The sequence below is a fragment of the Protopterus annectens genome, chromosome 2.part2, assembly GCF_019279795.1.
Source record: "Protopterus annectens isolate FY-2018-M chromosome 2.part2, PAN1.0, whole genome shotgun sequence".
NCBI lineage: Eukaryota > Metazoa > Chordata > Ceratodontiformes > Protopteridae > Protopterus > Protopterus annectens.
Window position 1 is genome coordinate 734,244,391 of NC_056730.1, and position 20,473 is coordinate 734,264,863.

The following is a 20,473-nucleotide window of genomic DNA, read 5'->3' on the forward strand; positions in this document are numbered from 1 at the left end:
TTTGGTATTTTGGACACTGTCACAACAGATGCTAGGGGTGGAGATTGGAAAAACCTTTTAAAAAAGAAGGAAAGTCAATGGCAGTACAGGTTAGCTTCTATGTTTCCTCCAGGACTAAACGAAACTGTGTCTTTAACACCACTGCTTATAGAGAGAGCTAACAACATCTGAATTATTAATTTAATGTTTTTAAATATATAAATATATATTTGTTAATCACATTATACTAAGTATTAAGAAATTTTTATTTTTAGATTGAATGAATATATGTTTTTTAAAATTATTAGTAATGTATATTTATATTGTATACATTCATATATTTCTAAAAAATATTCTAATAACCTAAACAGGAATATCAGGTATTTTCGTAATTTTTTATGGCAACATATTTATATACAATATTTAATACTTTTATACTTTTATACTTTTGTGCCAATTTTTATTCATTTATAAAGTTTTATTCTTACATCAAATATAACAAGTTTTCTGCACTAAACACACTCACTATTGTTGGTAACCAAATCTAGGTAGATGTCTTTTTAAATGTTAATTGTGAAGGTATGATGTCATTAATTTGAGAGTTTTATAAAGTTAATTAAACAAAGATAATTGTTTCTGATGAAGTCTCTATCTTGAGATGAAAGCGCTCAAACTGTCATATTTATTGTTATAATAAACGGATGTTCCTTTTAAACTTTCTACTTTATGTCCTGGTTTCCTGGTTCATTGGATTTATTCAACAGTTTTGCTCGTTTCTATTGTGGTTTACTGCAGTCACTTATACCTGTAAAGCTTATTCTCCAAGTCATGAAAATCTTTAAGAAACATCTCATGCGCATTCAAATCTTCAGTATTCACTTCATGTTCAAAGCGTAATGTTCCACTCAATAGTGGATTGACCATATTATTTAAAAGTGAGTAGAAATGATTATTGTACAGTCCTTTAGTAGTCAAAGCAGGAGCTGACTCTTCTGTAACACGTAAATCCCCATTTGTAGCAGCCATGCTCGGTGAGAGATAAACAAACAGTAACAGTAAAGTCAGAACAAACCTTTGAACCGATAATGGAACCAATGTAGCAAACAGCAAAATAGTGAAGAAAAAGGCAGGTACCATGTTGAAAGGGATTATTGATAAAATACAGTTTTATGTGTTTGATCTGTTTATGACAGGGCTAATCTCTGAACAACTGTTTGAATATTTCAAGGTAGATCATCCAGTAGTACCCGTTGTTTATGGCCTTCTGAAGATACATAAGAATTTGCACCATCCAACCATGCGTCCTATAGTGTCCAGCAGGGGCTGGGCAACAGAGCCACTTTCTATCTTTGTTGAAAAAAAATCTCCGGATTGTGGTAGGCAGTTGTCATACTGTGCTTAGAGATACTAAAGGTTTTTTGCAAGAGCTGAATAATCAGTTAGATGTTTTATCTGGTCATTGCTTTTTTGTCACGCTTGATGTAGCCTCTCTATTCACTGTTATCCCCAATAGTTGGGGGATTGAGAATATTAGAGAAATATTATGTGCCAATGGATTTATTACTAGCAAAGTTGAGCTCATTTGTAATGTTTTTATTTTCATTGACTCCCATTATATACAGAAGGTTGGTGTGGCTATGGGCACTGCTTGTGGCAATAGCTACGCCAACCTAACACTTGTGAATTGGGAGACCTTAAGTTTGTTCTCTCCAATAATAGATTTTGTAGTTCGATAAAATGGTTCAAACGTTTTGTCGATAATATTTTTTGCTGTGGCAAGATACAGAAGAGGAGTTAGTACAATTTTTACAGTACCTCAATGGATTGAATGACTTTTTGAGATTTACATATACATATTCATCAGAAGAGATTGATTTTTTTAGATGTGAAAGTGAGTAAAAATGCCCTGTCATCTGTATATATAGGAAGGATGTTAGGAGGAATAACGTACTCCACAACAGCAGTATGCATCCCAATCACACAAAATTTAATGTTTTAAAAGGGCAGATTTATTGCATGATGCGTCTCCATAGTGATGATACACAGCTAACTCTTGCACTAACCAAACTGAAAGAGGAATTTGTTGAGAGGGGATATAAGCCCACTGCCATTGACTCTCAGATTAGTGCAGCTTGAGTGGAGAGAAATAGAAGATGTAGACCTTATTTTGAGAATATTCCCCCAAATGCCCAAACAAATGTTGGTAGAGCTGTTGATTCTCCATCTAATATTATCACCAGTAGTACTGTAGGGATTAGGATGCCACTAACTTTTGCCAGCAATGTGTGCATGGTATGTGATGTTAAGAACAATTGGGATATTCTCTTGACTGATCCTGGGCTCAAAGATGTTATAGGCCGCCAACCCAGTTTTACTTTCAGGAATAACAAATCTCTTAAGAACCAGTTATATTACAAATCCAAGGGTAGACAGAATGCTGTACAATCTGATAGAATGGGTACGGACCCATGCAGGAGATGTATGGCTTGTGTGTGTATATATGGGGGGCACTTTTGTACATCCACAATTAGGCTTTGAGATTAGCACCACTTTATATGCTGATTGCCATACCAAGCAAGTTGTATAATTTTTGTTTCTGTACTATCTGTTTTTCATTCTATAAAGGCAAAACAAATAGAGCCTTCAAGAAGAGAATTTTAGAACAGCTAAGAGACATTAGGAATGCTAAGGAAACAAGTGCGTTGGCCAGGCACTGCACATGAGTTTAAATTTTTTGTTCTAGAAGTCATACACGATAGCATTAGAGGTGGTGACATCAATAATAAAACAGAATCAGTGTGACAGAAGTGGATTATACGTTATCAAGCTGACAAACCACCAGGTTTCAATAGTAAGGTGTCTCTGAAGCCCTTTTTAAAAGCTAGAGCACTGAAACATTGACCAAGTAGTACCAGGCTTATGTCGTTGGTTTCTTATATATTTCTTTACTATGGTTTTTATTTTATATGTCCACAAGATTGACCAGTTTTATATACATATTTTTAGACAGATTTTATTATATGTAACAACAATTGGCTAAGCTTCTGGTGTCATTCAAAGGGAATCCAGTATGTGACTGCTTGGGACGACATGATCAACAGACCACAATGCTTTGCCAGAGATGGTCTGCACCTGTCACCCCTGGGATTCAGGTTACTGGCAAAGGCTCTTGCCACCCCTATAGTGCCTTTTTTAGGCAAATTTCAAAGGACAAAACCACCACCATAACAGGTACAAGCATGCAAAATTTGAAAGTAATGCTAGTCAATGCTAGAAGTCTAAACCTCAAAATGTACTCTCTTGAGGCACTCCTAAAAATGGAGAACATAGATATCTGTGCAGTAACTGAGACCAGGTTTAAGGCTTCAGAGAGCACCCCTGCAATACCAGGCTACAACTCTTGCCACACTTTTCGGCCACCAAACCAGGACCGAAACACTACAGGTGGAGGAGTGTCAGTATTCACCAAGGATATTCACACCACCAGGCTAGTTGCCCAACACAATGCATATGGAATTCTCCAGGTGCAGCTAACACTAGGTAAGACTGCAATCCAAATTGTAGCTCGCTACAGATCCCCCACCATGCCCCAAGATTCTCACTACACCTTTCTAAACATACTAGAAAATATTAAGACAGAACCAAACACCTTAATACTGGGTGATTTTAACTACCCTGCCATTAACTGGGAAAACTACTCGTGTACCACCACCTTTGCCCAACTGTTTTTGGAATTCATAAATTCCAACGCCCTGGATCAACTAATCCATAGTCCCACCAGGGGCTCCAATATCCTAGACCTGGTCATTACCAACATGGGAAATCGATGCTCCACACCTATGGTCACCCCCTCGTTAGTCAGGTCTGACCGTAAGGTAATCACCCTTAACATCCACATCCCACCCCCAGCCCCAGTAAGGAAACCTCCATAAAAAAACTTCTCCAAAGCCAACTTCATGCTACTCAAGTCAGAAGCGACAAACTTCATGACACCCATGCAGACTGGAACTGAAAGTTCAACTGCTGAATCCTACACTAAGGCACTGTACGAGCACATCCACTCATGCATGAATTGTGCCATCTCAAATAGAACCAAGATGCTCTCATCCGAAAAAAGGAAGCGGATCTGGTGGTCCCCTGCCATAAACAAACTTTACAACAAAAGGAAGAAACTGTTGCAGAAAAGAGGAAAATCCCAGGATGCAAAAAAAACTCCCTTACCAGCCTCAGTAAGAAAATGAGATCCCTCATAAAATCCTCCAAAGCTAGTTACGAAAATAAAATTGCCAAAGATTCCAAAAACAACCACAAGGCATTCTATAACTATGTCAAATATCTAAATGTCAATACTCAGATCTGCTCTGAGCTAAAACAGAACAGCATTAAATGTACTGATCCCAAGGATATTGCCAATAATCCTGGCAGATCGATTCAGTGCCAACTTCACCCCCGACTCAACCCCAAAATGGCCCATCTCAATACCGGAAGATTGCCAAATTCCGGTAATAACAGCCACTCAGGTAAAAAAATGCACTCTCCAAAGCTAAGAATACAGCATCCATGGGACCAGATGACATCCCGGGCTGTATACTATATGAACTATAATATGAACTGGCACCTCACCTAAATGTCATGTTTAATCATAGCCTCACCTCGGGTTTCGTGCCCACTGAGTGGAGCAGAGATACAGTTATCCCACTCCACAAGGGGAAATCCACCTTGGATCCCGGAAACTACCGTCCCATCAGTCTGACGAGCCTTATCTGCAAGGCCATGGAGCTTATTATCATGGAACTTATCAACAAAGACATTGGCAACCTTCAAACACTTGACCCCACCCAGTTTGGGTTCGTGAAGGGCCGATCTTGTCTCCTGAACCTGATTGACTTCTTTGAATCAGTCTCCAGAGCCATGGACAAGGGTAAGGTGGTTCACACAGCCTATCTTGACCTTGCCAAGGCCTTTGATACCATCCCCCACTCTGGAATCATAGATAAACTTACTAAGCTGGGCATTAATCCCTACATCACCCAATGGCTTGCTAACTGGCTTACTGATAGAACCCACACTGTAAAAGTATCCGACTCCAAATCCAGCTCCAGACAAGTGGAGTACCTCAGGGTTCATTCTCTGGACCGCTCTTGTTTGGCATCTACTTCTCTGAAGTACAGGCCAACACTAAGGGACTCTGGCTAACAAAGTTCGCAGATGACCGCAAACTGGGAGCCATTATTGAATCCCCAAATGATGTGGTTACTCTACAAAAGGGCCTTACAGAAACAGATGCTTGGTGCCAGAGCCATGGGCTCAAGCTCAATGCCAAGAAATGTATACTTATCCCCTTTAGGAAAAAACATGTACCCGTGAATTACCATATAGGTGGCAGTACACTAAACACCGAAAGTGTGATAAGAGACTTAGGGACACAGGTGGACAGTGGTCTCGCCTTCGATAACCATATCGCCACAACAGTCAGGAAATCCTTCTATGTGGCACACCTCATCACTAAGGACTTTTCATCCAGAAAAAAGAAGGTCATTGTCTCACTGTACTCATCCCTCATTAGACCCACTATAGGATACAGTGCTCCCTTTGGTATGTACCTCTCAAGACATCTGTAACAACTGGAAAGGCCGCAGAAATACCTCACTAAAAGAATCACAGGCCTAAAGCAGATGCCCTGTGCTGACCGCCTTAAAAAACTCCAGCTATACTCTGTTGCATATCGTGTACTCAGAGGCGATCTCTGCTTAACATACAAGGCCATGTCAAACCCAGAGCTGTTGGACATGCTACACTTACAGAAATCCCAATCCCTCAGAGCCACACTCTCCAGGGATTTAAACCTTGTCATCACAATAAACAAAACATGCTGGAGGGATAGGTTCCTGACCCAGAGACTCCCCAGACTCTGGAATTGATTGCCCATACATGTCAAGCAGAGAGTGCCTCTTTGGCCCTCTTCAAAAGGAAACTTGACGATTGGATGGGAGAAAGGAAATTCACTCCGGGGATCACATCAGTAGCCCTGCTAGACAGGGGTCCAGGGAAGTAAATAGTGTGGGAAGAAATAGCCAGGGAATTGTTATGGCTAAGCTTGTATAGGCCCTAGGGCTGATAGCTTAGTACCAACCTATGAACCTATATATATGTATATATATATATATATATATATATATGTATATATATATATATATATATATATTTTTTTTTTATATATATATATTTTAGTATATTTAAATGTTGATACATTTTAGAATTTATATTTGTTTATGTGATAGACCAGAGTCCGTTTTAATTATGTACTTAGCAATTTTTGAGCTACAATGTATGTTTTATAGTGTTGCTGATTTACACACTGATGTTAGTTTCTTCACTACTTAGACAAGGCAATGAATGTGTTAAATTGGTTCAGTGATTAGTGTGCCTCATTGGCTGCTAGAATGTTTAAAGATGTGACTTGAGTTTTAATATTTTGGTCTGAGGAAGCGGACGTAATCCATGAAAGCGCTTACTTTGTTGTGTTGTTATTAAAGAGTGCTGTGTTGGAACCAGTTTGCCTTTTTCTTCACTATTTTGCTGTTTGCTACATTGGTTCCTTTATCAGTTCAGAGGTTTGTTCTGACTTTACTGCTGTGTTTGTAAATATATATATATTTTAGTATATTTAAATGTTGATACATTTTAGAATTTATATTTATGTTTATTTGATAGACCAGAGTCAGTTTTAATTATGTACTTAGCAATTTTTGAGCTACAATGTATGATGTTAAGTTGTCAATCTCGCCTTCATTCTTGCTGGGTGGGTTCGGAGCCGATCCTCGGCTCCAACTCGGCAATTGCTAAGCTCGAGAGTCACTTTTACCAGCCCGAGGCAGCCCCATATCCCATGATGCAAGGCGGTAATTACCCAGATCTCATTTGCCGCTTCGCTAATGAGGTCATCCTTTTTACCAGCTCCTGGTAAGTGATTTTTTCTTGCTATTTGTAAGGTTTTAGGTGTCTCAAAACTCTAATTTTTAGTCTTTATATCCCTTCCATGTACTTTATTCACTTAGCTCCATACCCTTTTCCCCTTAGTTCACTTAGTCATAGTTTCAGTGTTTCGGGCCTTAGGCCTTTCCCACCCTCACAGTTCCTGTCAGGATTTCTCTCAGGTGTGTGTGTGTTGTATCACTGTTATAATAATAACTAATTTATTAGTTATTAATAATATTTTTAGTTGTTAGTGTCTTTGTTTGGTCTGATTGGTGTGTGTGTGTGTTTTAGGACTGAGACATGTCCAAAGATACTAGGGTCTCAGGTTTCAAGAAGTGTGACTCGTGCTGTCAGAAGATGTCTCTGACAGACGGTCACACTTCTTGTATTTATTGCCTGGGACCCCTACACCTGCAGGACTCCTGTGCTATATGTCATTCTTTCAGCCAGAGAGTCCTGCAGGAACTTCTGGAGCCGACACCCTAGCATCGAAGCATGTCTCGGCTCCGGCTGGAGCCGAGATATCTTTGCCTCCTCTCGGAGCCGACAGAGCCAAACGTTCTTCGGCTCCGATGGCTCCGTCCAAGAAGAGGTCTAGATCTCCTTCTTTGGAATCTATACACTCGGCTCCAGCCTCTCCCTTGCTTTCGGAGCGGAGCCATCGGAGCCGATCTTTGAGGTCTTCCAGGCTCTCAGACCACGACTTAGAGAGAGTGGTGAGTAGGCTATTAAAATCACAGGCACTAGCCCAGATGCTCCATAGCCCGTCTCATCAGACGTCAGCTGTTCTACACCCCCCTGAGATTCCTCCTTCGACTCTCCTACAGAGTTCGGAGCCGGAGATTATTGGTACCGTGACTGTTGCTGCTTTGGAGCCGATACCACACCTTTCGGCTCCGTCGTCCTCGACTCCTATCTCCTCCTTGAGACCTTCCTTGGAGGGATCCGGGCGTCGGGCTTCCCTGGTCGGTTCCGAGGGGGCGAGTGGCATCGGACCCTTGTCCGACCCCGTTCTCCCTCTCGGAGCTTCGGCCTTGGTGAGCTCGGCCCTGACATCTGCTTCGGAGCCTTCCCTTTCGGTGAGACCAGGGATCCCTGTTTCTTCGGAGCGGGATCTCTCGGCCCTCCCTGGAAGGGGAGCCTTCGAGGTGATGAGGAGTGTGCTAGCCCCAGAGCTTAGCCAGCAGTCTGTTCCTTTAGCTCCTCCCTCTATGGTGCCTGTAGATGCCTCTTCCCGCTCTCTTGCTCTCGGACCCAGAGATCCATCGCCCCAGGTTTCCCCATTGGGAAGGACTTCCTCTTCTGAGGTTTCTCCTGATCCTTCAGGTGAACCCCCGCGTAAGAGGACCTGCAAGAGGAAGCATTTAGACTCCCCTGAGTCTACAACATCAGATACCGATTTAGATGAGTCGGAGGGGTCCCCAAGATCTCCCTCTGAGGATGTCTCCTTTTCAGACATCCTTGAACTTCTGAAACAGAGGGGGAACTGGCCCTCCATTAATCCCTCCAAGGATGAATTGGTATACCTGGAGGCTTTTGGATCTCGACTCTCCACCTCCTGGGTGTCCCTGCCTTTCGACCCCCTCATGGAAGTCATAGCTCAAAAGGCATGGGCATCTCCTGATTCGGTGGAACCAGTCCCCAGGAGACCTTCAAAGTTTATTACGGCCCCCTCTGAAAAGCAGTTTCTTACTAAGGGTGTCCCGGTTGATGCCATGGTGGTGGCGGCCGCCACCAAAAAGGAACTTGCAGATCCTTCCGTGCCAGTCCATCCTCCTAACAAGGAATCTAGGTCCATGGACAGGTATGGCAAGCGGATGTTTTCCTCAGCGACCTTTGCTATGCGTTCGCTGAATTATTTATGTCACTTCACCAGACTTCAGAGAGACATCCTCAAAGAATTGGGTGAAGTAGTACAGGATCCGTCAGCGGCAGGGGCTCAAGAAAAGATTGCCTCTCAGCTGGGAATCCTTAATTCCATAACCAACTCCTCCATGCGGCTCATTTCTTATGCAGCCGATGGGGCGAGTAGAGCTGCAGGCACAGGAGTGGCTCTCAGACGTCAGTCCTGGATGCAGCTCTGTAATTTTGCAGACCCCTTTAAGGCGTCCTTCACAAACTCTCCCTTTGATGGGATAACATTGTTTGGCCCTCAAGTGAAGGACACTTTGACCAGGTGCGAGCAAGACGGCAAGACTCTTTCTGCCGTAGGAGTCCGTTTCTCCACCCCTTCTAGACCTTATCCCAAAGGTCAGAAGGGAGGGAAAATGTGGTTCCGAAAATCTCAGGGAGTCACGCCTGACGCACGTGGTCAATTTACCCCCAGAGGCAGAGGGGGTAATAACAATAGACGCCGCCCTAGGGGCAGAGGAGGTCCGCAGAACCAGGGCAGCAGAGAGCCTCTCTCTGACAAGCCCTTCCAGCATCCCTGAGGTGTTGCCCGACTGTCCCCCCTTGGAGGCAGTTGGGGGGAGATTGTCGCTGTACCCAGAAGCCTGGTTTTCCCTCTCTCAAGACAAATAGGTACAGTCGATCATATCCGAGGGTTACAAGATTCCTTTCAAGGAAAGCCCCTTCCCTCAAAAAGGTTCCCTTCCAGACGTTCCACCCGGTCTAAGGGAAATTGCAAAACTAGAGGTTTCAAAGCTTCTAAAAAAAAGGGCCATCCAGCCAGTACCAACAGATCATTTAGGGTCCGGAATCTACTCAAGGTTCTTTTGGTCCCCAAAAGACGGAGACTGGAGACCAATATTAGACCTCAGCAGGCTCAACAAGTCTGTCAAAAAGACAAGATTTCGGATGGTCACACTTCAATCAATTTTGCCCTTTCTGGGCAAAGGCAACTGGATGTGCTCCATAGACCTTCAGGATGCGTACTATCATATAAAAATCCTCAGACGCTCCAGACGTTTTCTCCGCTTTCGGCTGGGGACCAGTCATTTTCAATTCAGAGCCCTGCCCTTTGGTCTCACTACAGCCCCCAGAGTGTTCACCAAATGCATGGCAGTGGTCACGGCTCACCTGAGATGTCAAGGATTCCAGGTGTTTCCGTATCTCGACGACTGGCTCCTCTCAGCCACCACCAGACATCAACTTCTCCAAGCCAGCGATTACACTCTACGTCTCTGCGGTCACTTAGGAATCTCAGTCAACTTCGAAAAGTCTTCCTTATCGCCCTGCCAATCTATTACCTTTATAGGCACAAATCTAGACACTACTCTGATGTCAGCAAACCTAACAAGTCAGAAAATCCTAGATATCCAAAACCACGTTCGGATCATGCTACCCAGCAAAAGGGTACAAGCCAGGTTGGTCCTGAAAGTGTTGGGCCTCATGGCAGCTGCCATCACACTTCTTCCTCTGGCCCGTTTTTACATGCGTCTCCTACAATGGATGTTGTTCACTCAATGGTCCTTCCAGCAGCTTCCCATGCGTCACAAGATCCTGGTGACACAAACCTGCAAGAACCATCTATCCTGGTGGACTTCCTCTCCGCTAGTCCATCAGGGCAGACCTTTTGTTCCCCTGGCCCCGGTAGCCACGGTCACTTCGGATGCCTCCCTGATCGGGTAGGGGGGCATTATCAGGGCAGGATGGTTCATGGCACGTGGCAACCGTTCGAGTACCACCTGCACATAAATGTCCTAGAGATGAGAGCAGTGCTTTTAACGTTGCAAGCCCTCAACGACTTTCTTCCTTTAGGGACTATTGCAGTTCACACGGACAACATGTCCGTTGTGTGGTACATCAACAAGCAGGGCGGAACCAAGTCCTATCCCTTGTGTCGAGAAGCTCTCAGACTTTGGCAATGGGCGATCTCCTCTCATCGGTTTCTGGTAGCAACGCATATCCCCGGGAAAACCAACAGATTGAGCAGAGCTATAGTCATGCCTCACGAGTGGTCTCTCAACCAATCCATAGTAGAGGAGATTTTTCAGAAGTGGGGCCGCCCATGCTGCGATCTTTTTGCTACAGCTCAAAACAGCAAATGCCCAGACTTCTTCTCTCTCTTCCCACTTCCGGGCCATCCCCCCAGAGACGCTCTTACCCAAGATTGACCCCGGGGACTCCTTTATGCTTTTCCTCCCTTTCCTTTGATACCACAAGTACTCCAGAAAGCTACCGTCTTGAGAGCCAAAATGATTCTCATTGCCCCTTACTGGCCTCGACAAATTTGGTTCCCGTTCCTTCATCGCCATCTTTTGGTGCAGCCTTGGCATCTGGACCCAGTTCCAGATCTTCTGATCCACCAGTCGGGTCAACTTCACCGGTCCGTTCCTTCCCTCAACCTCACAGCTTGGTTGCTCCACTTCCTTCCTTAGCCAGGCTTCCTATGATCTCTAACCCCGTTAGAGATATCATAGTAGCTTCTCTTAAGTCCTCTACCAGGAGGATTTACTCTAGCAAGTGGAAACGCTTCTCCTTTTGGGCTAAATCTAAGAACATAGACCCCTTTACTGCCCCTATTCAGTCGGTCTTGGATTTCCTAGCGGAAATTTTTCACTCAGGTTCTTCGTCTTCCACAGTCAAAGTTCAGTTGGCAGCAATCTCGAATTTCCATGTCGGGTTTGCAGACCACAACATTATGTCCCACAAACTTTGTAAAGCTTTTCTCAAAGGAGTGTTCCTTAAACCCCCTGTTAGAGATCCTCCACCACAGTGGGACCTAAATTTAGTGCTGACATCCCTGATACTTCCCCCTTTCGAACCGGCTGCTTCATGTTCATTAAAGTTTCTTTCTTGGAAGACACTTTTTCTAGTCGCTATTACCTCGGCTAGAAGAGTGTCTGAACTTCATGCCCTCTGTGTTCGTCCCCCTTATTTGGTCTTTCACAAGGACAGAGTATCCTTGAGAACCAATCCATCTTTTTTGCCCAAGGTTGCTTCTAAGACAAATTTAAACCAATCCATTGATCTCCCTGTATTTTTCCAAATTATTCTAACAGGGCGGAACAAAAATTGCATTACCTAGATGTTCATCGCCAACTCAGATATTACTTGGACAGAACAAAACAATTTAGGAAATCCGATCAGCTCTTCCTTTCTTATGCTGAAAATAAAAAAGGTTTCCCTGTTTCTAAAGTGACCTTATCCAGATGGCTATCTTCCACCATTTCTGACATTTATCAGCTTAGGGGCAAACAGCTGAACTCAAAACCTAAAGCTCATTCCACAAGAGGTCTAGCCACTTCTACAGCCTTTCAGGCTAGACTACCCTTAGATACTATTTGTGCATCAGCCACTTGGGCCACTCCTCATACCTTCGTTTCTCATTACAAATTGGATTTGGCTTCCAGGGACAGGGCAAGCTTTGGTTCCACTGTTCTCAAGAGTCTGTTCCATTGAGCCACCCAGGATAGAGGTGCTAGGGACGCGGTCCCATCCAGCAAGAATGAAGGTGAGATTGACAACTTAACATTTAGAAGTTATGTACCTACCATAACGTTCCATGTTAGTTGTCTTCTCTCGCCTTCTTTCTTGCGTCCCTCCCTCCTGTCCCCCTAGCCTGGACAGACCTTGATCTCCCCTTTTCTCTGGAAGATTCTTCTTCCTTGGACACCAGATAGTTATTGTCCTTGATTACCTGGTTTCCCCTACAGCCTTTTTAGGTTAGTTGTTTCTCTTTCCTTAGTGGAAAGTTTTTTTATAGGCAGTTTTTCCTCTAGATACCAAACGAGATCTGGGTAATTACCGCCTTGCATCATGGGATATGGGGCTGCCTCGAGCTGGTAAAAGTGACTCTCGAGCTTAGCAAGTGCCGAGTCGGAGCCGAGGATCGTCTCCAAACCCATCCAGCAAGAAAGAAGGCGAGAGAAGACAACTAACATGGAACATTATGGTAGGTACATAACTTCTAATTTTATAGTGTTGCTGATTTACACACTGATGTTAGTTTCTTCACTACTTAGACAAGGCAATGAATGTGTTAAATTGGTTCAGTGATTATTGTGCCTCATTGGCTGCTAGAAAGTTTAAAGATGTGACTTGAGTTTTAATATTTTGGTCTGAGGAAGCGAACGTAATCCATGAAAGCGCTTACTTTGTTGTGTTGTTATTAAAGAGTGCTGTGTTGGAACCAGTTTGCCTTTTTCTTCACTATTTTGCTGTTTGCTACATTGTTTCCTTTATCAGTTCAGAGGTTTGTTCTGACTTTACTGCTATGTTTGTAAATTGCCTAACTCTCTTACTTCTGTCAGGCTGAATGCAAATATTGTATATATAGTTATTCAAATTGTTATATATAATATTTTGTTAATGATTCATAATTACTGTTTAAAAATAAAAATTACTTGAGTAAATAAAAAAAAAAATAGAAATCCCTCAAACACACATATGCCCACCAAATATGGCCACTTTACTGATTATCAACTGTGTATTTAGAGGGCTAAGGAGTTTTACGTTGCTAATTAAATTACATTTATTCCATGTACTCTCATTAGCTTGTCAAGAAGCACATTAACTTTTATAATTTATTTATCACTTTTCTGTACCTCTACATTATACTGTAGTCCGCATAGCTGATGAGCACCGATTATTACACAGTTAACTTTCCTCAGAAAAAACACCATTCACTGTAAATACTTTCTTGTGCAAAACATCACTGATTTTCTCTCATCATGCACACCATTTTTGCATACAAATTCTTTCACATAGATTAACCGCACCACAGTAATTTCTTTTTTTAACTGCTACAAACACAAGGCAAATAGCATTATATACCTCAATACCTGTTTCTAACTCAGTTGCATACTGAAAGCACGTAACACTACAAAACCTGTTTCTCTGTCAATTTCCTAAATTACTGTGAGCAGTATCTGGAAAATGTGTCTGATGTTGGCACTTTTTGCAGCAGTTATTTCTGCTTCTGAACAGACATCTTGTGCTAAGAGATTAACAGAATTTACCACCAACTCCTTTTTAAACAAAATTGGACACTTAAAATACTGTAACAAATCAGTTTAAGTAACATGTAGCCCTGTCTGCCCATTATTTGGGGCTCTGTCAAGAATTCAGCTTGTACTATCTGTTAACAATACAGAAAGAAGAAGAAGAAGAAAAAAAAACATCTCCCCAGAATCTTTACCATCTCATGTTTGCAGTCGTTGGAGACCCAAAGTAGCTGTTCCCCTTTCTCTTGGTTGCAGAATACTCCATTCCTCTATTGGTATTGATTATTAATAAAAAAGGGAGATACTAGAAGCAGTCCATTAACATGGTATTCTTGGGGGCTTACAAAGCAATCAGCTCGACTCATGTCAAAGTAGACATCTGATTGGTTGTAAAGGTGCTGATGTCCACGTGTGCCATTTCCTTGTTCTAGTAGATGGCATAAGAGGAAGTAATGGACATACCTTTTTATTTGATTTTTAAGTTAATTATAGAAAAAAAGCAAGACTGCATCCTACCTTTTAGGGAAGCTGTGTTGTAGAATACCATGTGATCTGCTCACTGCTGTGGAATGCTTGGAGATTTCAGAAAATAAGTTATTTGAGATGTTCTTTTTTGTGTGTGTCAGTGAGGGAAAATGTATTTTTTATTACAATTTAAAGTGGGGACAGTATTTTTTGAATTTATTGATTTACAAATGCACACTAGTGGTATTGGATGACCGCATTTGTGCATCCATAAATGCTTGAGAAATGTGATACTGACGTCTACAGCACAGAGTAGTGCTGTAGGCATGCCAGTCCTCAGGTACCTCAAGTTGCATTGTAGGTGTGAATGAGTTAAAATAAGTGAGGCATGATAGAAGTATATGAAGGCAAATGACAAACCACTGAAAGGAGTAGAAACTTTAAGTAGCTTTTCAGCAAAGCAGATACAATCATACAAATCAGAGATGGAATGAAGGAAAAACTTAATATTAGACTTCAAAAGATGAACAGTTACAAAAAGTAGGGTTAGAGCATGCAGAGAAAACCTGAGATTTTCTGGTATACCAGGAAAACTGGAAGGAATAGGTCAAATTAATGTTATGTAAGAACCGGAACCACATCATGATTTCTTAATTAAAATGGCATGTCATGTGTATGCTCCAAATCTGGCCATGCCATAGCAGCCATGATCTGTATTTAGTAATTATGCAGTCATACCAGCAGAAATAGCTGCTCCTGACAAAACTGTGGCAGAAGGGAAAGTATTAAAAATGGAGGACACCAGATTGTGGAAAAAGATTATTCACTGTACACTAGGTAGAAGAAAAGCAAATTTATACTAACAATCAGGGAAGTCGAGAGGCAGGTGTGAGATTTAGTTTGCTATATCCAGAATATTTTTTCTTGAAGGATAAAATACATTTTGCATGCAAAAATAAGCGAACAAAGAATGAGACAACAAGCTGAATGGAATGCTACAGCTCATTCATCAGTATTAAAACCCATCAAGAAAAGTTGCCCAGTTGATTGAGAGAAAAAAGTCCAAGAGCTGTCTAGACAAATCAGGATTACATTACACTTGAGCCATTGATTGGTGTTGAGTAGTCAAGAAACCAGCAATGAAGTGACAGTAAACAGTCATTCCCATTAAGATACAGTTTGGACATGATAACCTGTTTCTAAAAGAAGGGCTGAAAAGGACTGGAAGTCTGTTGGCTGTACTAAATTGCTGAATGGACTCTAAAGCGCAATTCCCTCTTTGTCATTAATATTTAGAAGGGCAGTTAAGGGACTAAATATGCAACTGTAAGTAATAAAAATGTTATTAGTAAAATGTGTATGATACATATTTGATGTAAACTGCATTGTATTGCAGAGCAGTTCTGTATACTATGCAGACAGAAGTATTTTAAATGCAAGATGGCTGGGGAGAGGGTCTCTTCAGTGGCTGCTGTTTTGTTAGCGATATTAAAGTAAGAAGGTACTTTATTTTTGACTGTAATGTGTCTAGAGTTTATACTATAACAAGGTAAAGGCTGGATAAAAACAATATAATGTTGTGATCTTGGGCTGCTGGATGTGAAATGTAGAAGTGAGCTGATTATATTACACGTGTATTAAAATATTTCCCCTATTTTATATAGCTGAAAGTATAAACTAAAATTTTCTCTGTAAACGGTGGAATTTTTTTCTAAGCAAGCAGATTAGAAAATGGAAAACATGAAAAAGGTAGTTTTCCAGTATTTAATAATAGTCATTTCTTGCATTTGACCAGCCTCATGTGAAACACAGGGAACCTCCTAACACTAGACCCAACTCAGTTTGCGTTTGTCAAGGATAGTTCATGCTTACTCAACCTGATGGACTTTTTTGAAAAAGGTCACCAAAGCAGTGGATGAAGGTAAAATGGAACACACCGCATACCTTGACCTGGCCAAATCTTTTGACACAATCCCCTACTCAGAGCTAAATAAACTGAAAATAAACCCAGTGTCACCTGGTAGATTGCCAGTCAGCTCAGACATAGGTTGCAGGAGATCAAAGTAGGGGAAGTTACCTCCACAAAAGGATCCATCACCAGTGGAGTCTCTCAAAGTTTGATGCTGGGAGAATTTCTGCTTGGCATCTATTTCTTTGAAATAAAGGCCAGTACCAAAGGGTTCTGGATGACTAAGTTTGCAAATGACTGCAATCTGGGGACAGTGATTGAATCCCCAAATGCTTAGCCATTCTGCAAGAAGTCTTGTCCGAAACAAGTAACTGGTGCCAGAATCAAGAATCAAAACAAAATGGCAGAAGATGTATTATTGTATCCTTTGGGAAGTCGTCTACCAAGGGGAAGTCCCACATTGACAATATGCCCCTAAGAGTTGACCCAATTGTTCAAGATTTGGGAACTTATATGGACAATGACCAAACGTTCAACCAACATTTGTCCAGTGTCATAAGAATGTCCTTCTTTATTGTGTAACTTGTAACCAGAGATTGCATCTATATCTAGAGATGTCATTGTCCCCCTTTACTCAGCCCTCATTAGGGCAATCATTGAATGTAATGTCCCCTTTGGCATGTATCTGTCCAATCGCATGCAACACCTGGAACGCTCATATAGATACCTTACTAAAAAGATACAAGGCCTAAACAATATGTCTTACATGGACTGACTCAAAGCCCTTTCACTGTACACTTAATAGGTGACCTGTGTCTGGCATACAAGACATCCTCTAACACAGTAATGATGGACCTGCTGCACATCAGCAAGTAAAATGCCATCAGAAATTCTCAGTCCAGTGATATAAACCTCTTCTGTGAAATCTTGGAGGGACAGGTATATCTCACAGAGGATACCAGTGCCCTGGAACAGCCTCCCCATTCATGTAAAATAGACCTCATACCTGTCCCTAGTGAAATGTAAATTGGATCTATGGATGGATAATAGGAAATTTACACCAGGACTGCCTTTGTACTACTAAAGGATTGAGGCAGTTCCTAAATGCTTTGTCAAACATACGGGTCCTCTCAAATGATCTTTGATCCCATTTATTCTCACTTGGGATAATATATACTTATTGACCATGGGATGGCTAAGGCCCATCTAACACCAAACCGGCTAAGATAATTCAAGCACCAGAAGGGAAATTGGCTAGGCTTAAAATGACCTGCAAGGGCAGCAAGTGTAGTACATACCTATGAAAGCAAATTCTAAACCAACCATAACTGAAGTATTAAAAAGTGGAAAGGAGGTAAAAAAATGATATCTTTTGAAAAGGGAAGGAGCAAATAGTATTGAAGCAAATGACATTTTTGAGTATGTGCTGAATAATGTCAAGGAGGAGAAGGTAGGGCTTAAGAAATGTATGTAATGTTTGAGTGAATTATAATTGTAAAAATGTAGAATGCATGACAGTAATAATGGAAGCTGTTATTGCAATTTTTCTTTTTAGTTACTCTGTGTGTACCTATGTCATTGTTTAAAATGTGATTTAATAAAGATGTTTAATGAAAAAGGTTACATTTTACATCACCATGATTCAAAAGATAAAATATTAATAACCCTCATTGCTGTTTCCCTGGTTAGATGTTACCTTCACCACCATTTGGAATGTGGCATTTTTCAGATAAACCTCATGTTTATAGATATCCATGTACTTCTCTGATTCACACTGCAGTTTAACACACACTGGCTACATGGATTTGCTTTTACCCATAGCCCGCCATTTCTTATGTAATTCACACATTTGATCTCAGCCTTTACTGTTAACCTAAAACATTGTACGTTTGCTTGCCTGAGTGTAGCAGTATGTGTACATGTAGCCATGAGACTACTAGCTAAAACCCTTATTGGCGTTGATGTAAAGAACAAGTGGTAGAGGTTCAACCCTGTTATTTTGAAGGTATGGAAGAAGTTACTAACCCACATTGCAAAGATATTGGTAATGAAAATCTGTTCATTTGAAACCAGCTGTGGTAGTGGGATATAGTTCTCACTGTGGCCCAGGCAGCCCAGGTTCAGATAACAGTTTTGGTGTCTTCTACTGGTGGAAAGAGGAGGATGGAGTTTCTGGTCCAGAGTGGAAGGGAAGAGGAGTAGGTCATGGGTTGCCATGATCCCTCTGAGTAGGGGAGGTAGGTATGTCCATCTCACCGAGCTGCCACTTGGTGATGACCTTCACCAGGGATGTGTGGGAACTTGCACATTATAGATATAGTGACCCACCCCTCCCCCAACACTCATACACAGTGATGTGGATGAACACATACATTATGCTCTAGCTCTATGCTTTCCTCCCCAAGAAACATCTGGGGTAGAAGTCTAAAGAGCTTTGTCATTCCTGCCATTGAGCCTTTCATTACAAAATGCTGTCAGAATAGCCTGAAGACACTCACTCTAACATTAAATGTGAAGGCCGTTTACATGTCATCTTGTAATTAGGTAGATCATCTCACTAAGCATCCTAATGCTGACTCGTATGTAACAGCTTTGATCCAGCACATATTTGAGACACTGCAGCATCTTGTCACTTTGTCATTAGACAAAATAATCCATTGCTTTGGAAAGGGGTGGCTAGAGAGTGTACTACCCTGCAATAATGGACATGGGAATCTCAGTTATTCATCTCACCTGTCCCAGTTACAGGAACACCTAGTAAAGAAGGTACAGAGTAGGCTAGAACATCATCTCTGAGTCTGAGCTCAAGCTGAATTATTGTGAGACTATGATGGCGTAAATATGGTGAGAGACCACAAGTCCCCTTTCAGTTCTGACAACACATATCCTTTGGGTATAGCAACAGGCGTCTGCAGGATGTTATGGCTAAGACTGTCCTCTTTAAAGGAGGACCTCAGGAGAATGATACTGAATATCCACTGGATATTTTGTACAGTCATCCTGCTCAAGGTTTGGTCAGTGATCCCCTAAAGAGGAAGCAGGCCCTCATTTCTGAAGCCTAAGCTGTAGTTCTCTTGGCATGAGTACCACATGACAAAACATTACAAAAATTACTAGAAGTTAGTAGACACTGGCTGCACAGTGGCACAGCGGATAGTGTTGTTGCCTCACAGCGAGAGGCTCCCCAGTTCAATTCTAGGCTAGGATGCCTTCTGTCTTAGTTGGTGTTTGCATGGGTTTCCTTCAGGTGCTCCAATTTCCTCACACATTCCAATGACATGCAGTAGGTGGATTGGACACTGTAAACTGACCATAGGTGTGTGTGTCTGGTGCAGAAGAACTACCAAGCTAGGGCTAGTCACCTGGCAGTATAAACCTTGGCTCTAGATGATTATTACTGGTGAAGTGACACCCCACCCCCATGTGCAAAAAGGGGAAAAGGGAGTTATGGATGGATGGAAATGCACACTGTTTGAATAAAAGGTAGCATCAAAAATTAAAAATGAAAAAGATGCCTAGATCACTATAAATTAGAACATGAACCTAAACTTTAGTCATACCTGATTTAGTAGTATGCTAGTACAGTTTAGCGCTGTATGGTAATGCTGATAGATCTGACAATTTAGGTTGACAAATGTTAAATGCTGAAAAAGCAACTGATTTCTTCCAAATGTGTTATTATGTAAATGAAAATCATTTTAATAGAGATGTGTGCCACATGCATCCATTTGTTTTCAGAAATAAATATCTTTGTTATGTTGATTCCTACTGTACCGAATAAGAAAATCACTATTCTGGTTACCTGGTTAATGCTGGTCTTCTGGTATGTACTGTGCTTCTCATTTTAGTGCTTTCTGTGTATTTCAGTGGTTGGCAGAAATATACAAGACCCAAGACATGATGGCTGCAGCAGAGATGTGCTACAGACAAAGTCTACAAGTGGCCTCCCAGCAGGGCAGCTTAAGTGGAAAGTTATCAAGTTTGCTTCGGTTGGCACAGCTGGCTCTTACTGTTTGCATGGTAATAGTTCCCTATTCACTGAATACTTTTAAGTATGGTGCCAATGTCACTAACTGAATCTTAACAAATGTACTGTACAGTGAACACTGCTGTTTGCTCCATATGCACTGAGATGAGTTCCTGGCTCCAGCACTGAAAGTATGCACATTTCCATTTGCTTTGGATATGGTACTGTGTGCAGAACCAGAATACAAGAAATATACGTATACCTGGTGAAATAGTTGACTTCTGA

At 41.7% G+C, this 20,473-nt stretch overlaps 1 protein-coding gene across 1 annotated transcript in view; it reads left to right on the forward strand.

Annotated features, from left to right (window-relative positions):
- TTC37 (tetratricopeptide repeat domain 37) overlaps positions 1 to 20,473 on the forward strand; it is a 2,356,248-nt gene that overhangs the window by 2,192,622 nt on the left and 143,153 nt on the right. Inside the window, exon 38 of the mRNA XM_044064132.1 lies at positions 20,089 to 20,241. Within this exon, the coding sequence (XP_043920067.1) occupies positions 20,089 to 20,241 (153 nt within the window). The remainder of the gene's footprint in view (positions 1 to 20,088; positions 20,242 to 20,473) is intronic.